The sequence below is a fragment of the Lactuca sativa genome, chromosome 3, assembly GCF_002870075.4.
Source record: "Lactuca sativa cultivar Salinas chromosome 3, Lsat_Salinas_v11, whole genome shotgun sequence".
In the NCBI taxonomy this organism is placed as follows: Eukaryota; Viridiplantae; Streptophyta; class Magnoliopsida; order Asterales; family Asteraceae; genus Lactuca; species Lactuca sativa.
Genome location: NC_056625.2, coordinates 64,506,791 through 64,510,691, shown reverse-complemented (window position 1 = coordinate 64,510,691; position 3,901 = coordinate 64,506,791). Strand labels below are relative to the sequence as shown.

At 31.4% G+C, this 3,901-nt stretch overlaps 1 protein-coding gene across 1 annotated transcript; it reads left to right on the top strand.

Annotated features, from left to right (window-relative positions):
- The first annotated feature begins 686 nt into the window (after positions 1 to 686).
- Positions 687 to 2,577, top strand: LOC128133022 (uncharacterized). Its single transcript, XM_052770032.1, has 3 exons — positions 687 to 708; positions 1,441 to 2,039; positions 2,125 to 2,577. The coding sequence occupies exons 1-3, from the start codon at positions 706 to 708 to the stop codon at positions 2,270 to 2,272; spliced, it is 750 nt and encodes a 249-aa protein (XP_052625992.1). The 5' UTR covers positions 687 to 705; the 3' UTR covers positions 2,273 to 2,577.
- Positions 2,578 to 3,901: the final 1,324 nt, after the last annotated feature.

Genomic DNA, 3,901 nt, shown 5'->3' with positions numbered 1-3,901 from the left:
CCATGATTCTTTGGTGAATTAGCGAAAGACTTCAACATCCAACTCATCAAGATTGACAAGCGGACCCCTTGCTTCGCAAGTTGTAGGCCAAGAATCGACAGTAACAATAAAAAATAACAAAAATCTCAACAGTGACATTGAACAATGGAAGACAAAAAATAAGGCATATTCATCAACAACTGAAGAAAACAGTAAAATCGTGAGTACCTGAGACATGGAACTGAGAAGAAGAAGAAGAAGAAGAAGAAGAAGAAGACGATGAAGAGAACAGAAAAACACGACGATGGGTCAAAGAACTGAGCAGAAGTTGAGACGGAGGACCAAGAAAAAGAACCGTCGAGATGATTTTTCATTTTTGGGGAGATTGGTAGATGACTGATACGGCTGTGAAAAAGTAAAATTAGATGGTGTTTGGTAAAAGAGTAGTGAGCTAATAGGATACAGTTACCGACTTTCATTTTTGTTTTTTGAGAAAATGACACAAAAATAGCCAAAAAAAATCGGGATTACATATTTAGCCACCCATTTCGCAGATGAGAAGGCCCCATCTGCGAAATTGGTGATTTTTAGGTATAAAAACGTTTTTTTTTTTTTTTTTCATTTTCACCATTCTCTACACAAAAACTCTCTCTAACTTTGGGCTTCTCTCGGAATTTTGGCTAGTTTTTAAAGAAAATGGAAGATTATGTCAACAATCCCGCAAATATGGTTAGATTTTAACTCTTTTAATGTTTAAAGTTTTTTTTTTATCAATTTTTGTATTATTTAGTGTTAAAAAATGGTAATTTTGTTGTGTTTGATTGATAGTTTTAGTATATTTTATACTTGAAGTTTAAATGCAAGTAGAGACAAGTAGAGACTGCGTAGATAATGTTTTCAATTTGTTATTTTTGTAGTTTTTTTAGTTGTTGTATAACCTGAAATCTTGTAAGTTTTTTTAGTAGAAACTGCAAAATAGTTGTTTGTATATATATTTGTCATATAACATTTGTATAAGTTGAAAATTTGTCGTATATATATTGTTAGAAATTGTTTTTATTTGTCGTATAAGTTGAAAATTTTGTATAAAGTAGTCGTATAACTTGCAAAATTGTTAGTTTGGTTGTCGTTTTATTTTTAAATTTTTTTGTTTATATGGTTATATAATGTTAGTTTTAATTAGAAAGATAAAAATTGTTTATATATTTATCGTTTAAGTTGAAAATTTGTTTAAGTTGAAAATATGTTTAAGTTGAAAATATTTATATATGATATTGTTTTCTATCGTAAATATATTTGTTGTATAACTTGGAAAATTGTTTATATATGTGTATGTTATTGTTTTTTATCGGGGAAATATATATATTAGTAATTAAGAAAGTATTTGCAGTTCGTAATCATATATTTAAAAAAAAATATATTTTTTAGTTATCTAATTTGTTTTTGTGTTTTTTTTTGCAGCATGATTTTAGTTTAATGAATACGAAAGCCTTTGCGAACCTAAAAGGCTCTGGCGGTAACATATGGGAAGTCTTTGAAGTTTTAGATGATGCCCGACGTGCTATTTTCAGAAATACCGTCTTTGGCTATTTTATTGATGTCCCTCGTTTACAAGGGGACGCTTTATTGTTTCATAAAATGTTCCTTCATCAGATCCGGCCGTACCCTGTTTTATCTCCAGATGGAATAAAACGTTTATATTTTCGAGTAGGCAATACCAAAATGGTTTATGGGCCGGAAGAGTTTTGTTTGATTACCGGCTTCAATTTTGGGGAGTATCCAAAAAACATTGGGAGAAAAGGGTCGGAAAAATTAATAAGCAGTAAAAAAAGATGTTTACTGCGTGAACGGCTATTTCCGGACCATACTAATAGTTCGGTGAAAATCGGCGACCTGAAAAGTTTAATTTTAAATCAAACATTCTTAGCACTTGACGACCTTGATGCAGTTAGAGTATGTTTGATATACATTTTGTGTGAAGGTTTTTTGGGCAAAGAAGTTAACGATCGGGTGCCACAAGATTGGTTTTTTTTGGCTGAGAATTTGGATCTCTGGAATAGGTATATTTTCTTTACGTTAAAAGTTCTATTTTATTAAAGTTATAATTTATATAATAATCAATTTTGTTTTTTTTTGTTTTGTTAGCTTCTCTTGGGGTAGCTATCTATGGGATTTTACTTTTGTTGACCTTGAGGATACGTGGAATAAGATACATCATTATTTATCACTTCCTCAGCGTGGTCAAACTTTAAAGTATTCCGTCTCAGGATTTACGGCTCCAATTAGGGTATAAAAATTTTCTTATATTTAAATTGTTTTATTGTTATATTTTTTATTTTAATTTTAACTTTTATTACTGTTATTGTACAAAATTGTAGATATGGATATATGAGATGATTCCGGCTGTTCGTGCATGTGGATTTGCATTGAGAAAAAATAAAGACTTGCCTCGGATGAAAAGATGGAGCGGAACAAAAAAATTGAAATGGGTTGACGTGAACAAGATTTGGTCAAAGATGCAGGTTTAAAAATATTTCGTTTATTATTAATAAAGTTGATTATTATAGTTTTATATGCATTTTTAATATGTTTAATTTTTATTTTTTAGGAGGGGCTACCACCAAGACAAAACATGTTACCGGGTGATGGTGAGATGACATCTTTTTATTATATGTCATTTCAAGAGTATGTATATGGTGAAGGGAAAGCAGTTCCATCCCCAGTACGGGACCATTTTAGGAGACAAGACGAATCTTCGTCTAGTATGTCGTCCAGTGGTCGCTCTCATGGTAGAGGTCGGGGCAGTGGGAAACACAAGCTAGACGAGTTGTTGAAACGGGTACATGCACTGGAGCAGCATGTGTTTATGAATGAACAAAAACCTACAGAGGTTTTTTTTGAAGAAGTGAATAATGAACAATTTTGGAACGACATTATTTTTGAGGATCCGACAGTGTCACAAAGAAATTATGATGAACAGGTTAGTTATACGCTACATTATTTATTAAATTTTATTAACATATATGAATACCTGTGTTCATATTTTATATTTGAAAATATAGGTTGTGCAAGATGAAGTGATGAATAAAAACAATACAACTCAAAATGTTTTTGGTGATACTCAAGACGACAAGGTTGTTATAGATGTTACCTTTACGATTTTAATAATTACTTTTTAATAAAGTGTATTTTGTTATTAAGTAAAAAGTTATATTTTTAATGTAGGTGTTGGAGGAGAGTACTCAGTATGCGGGGAACAAATTTGATGATGATGTGTGTGATGTAAACGATTATAGTGAAGTTAAAGAGGTTATTATATAGTTACATTAATATTAATATTTTGTTTATTTAGATATTATTGCTTATTAAATTATGTGTATTTCGTTATTAAGTATAAAGTATTATCTTTAATGTAGGAGTGGGAGGAGAGAAATGACAATGCAGGGAACAAATTTGATGATGATGTGCCGGATGAAGACGAACTTATAATAATGGGAAATGTAGATTATTTTCATGATGATGATGATGACAAAGAAGTTACACCCGATAAACGTAGGAGTCGAAAACCATCACAATTTTTATGCACTCCTTACACCGAGGTATTCGTTTTATTTATAAACTGTTGATTTTATGTTTATGTGAATTATCTGAAAGATATACATTTAAACATTTGAATATTGTTTTTAGTTGCACACGACACCGAAACAAAAAAGAAGAACAAAAAAGAAGGTTGGTATGAAATCAACAAGCCCCGTTCCTCCTCCAGTTTTTGGTGTTGCTCATGACTTCTCCAGGTTGCGCCTGCAACCTTACGTAGCAGGCGGTGAGGATGTCATCCAAAATTATGTATTGCATTCATACGATGTGCAGCATCGTTTGTTTAATTTCGTGTTAGATAGAGATTTTTGGAGCTCATTGTTTG

Bases quoted from the DNA above. Each gene is read 5' to 3' on its own strand.
- LOC128133022 (XM_052770032.1), top strand. The intron at 2,040-2,124 runs GTATATTTTCTT...TTGTTTTGTTAG, and splicing joins AATTTGGATCTCTGGAATAG to CTTCTCTTGGGGTAGCTATC.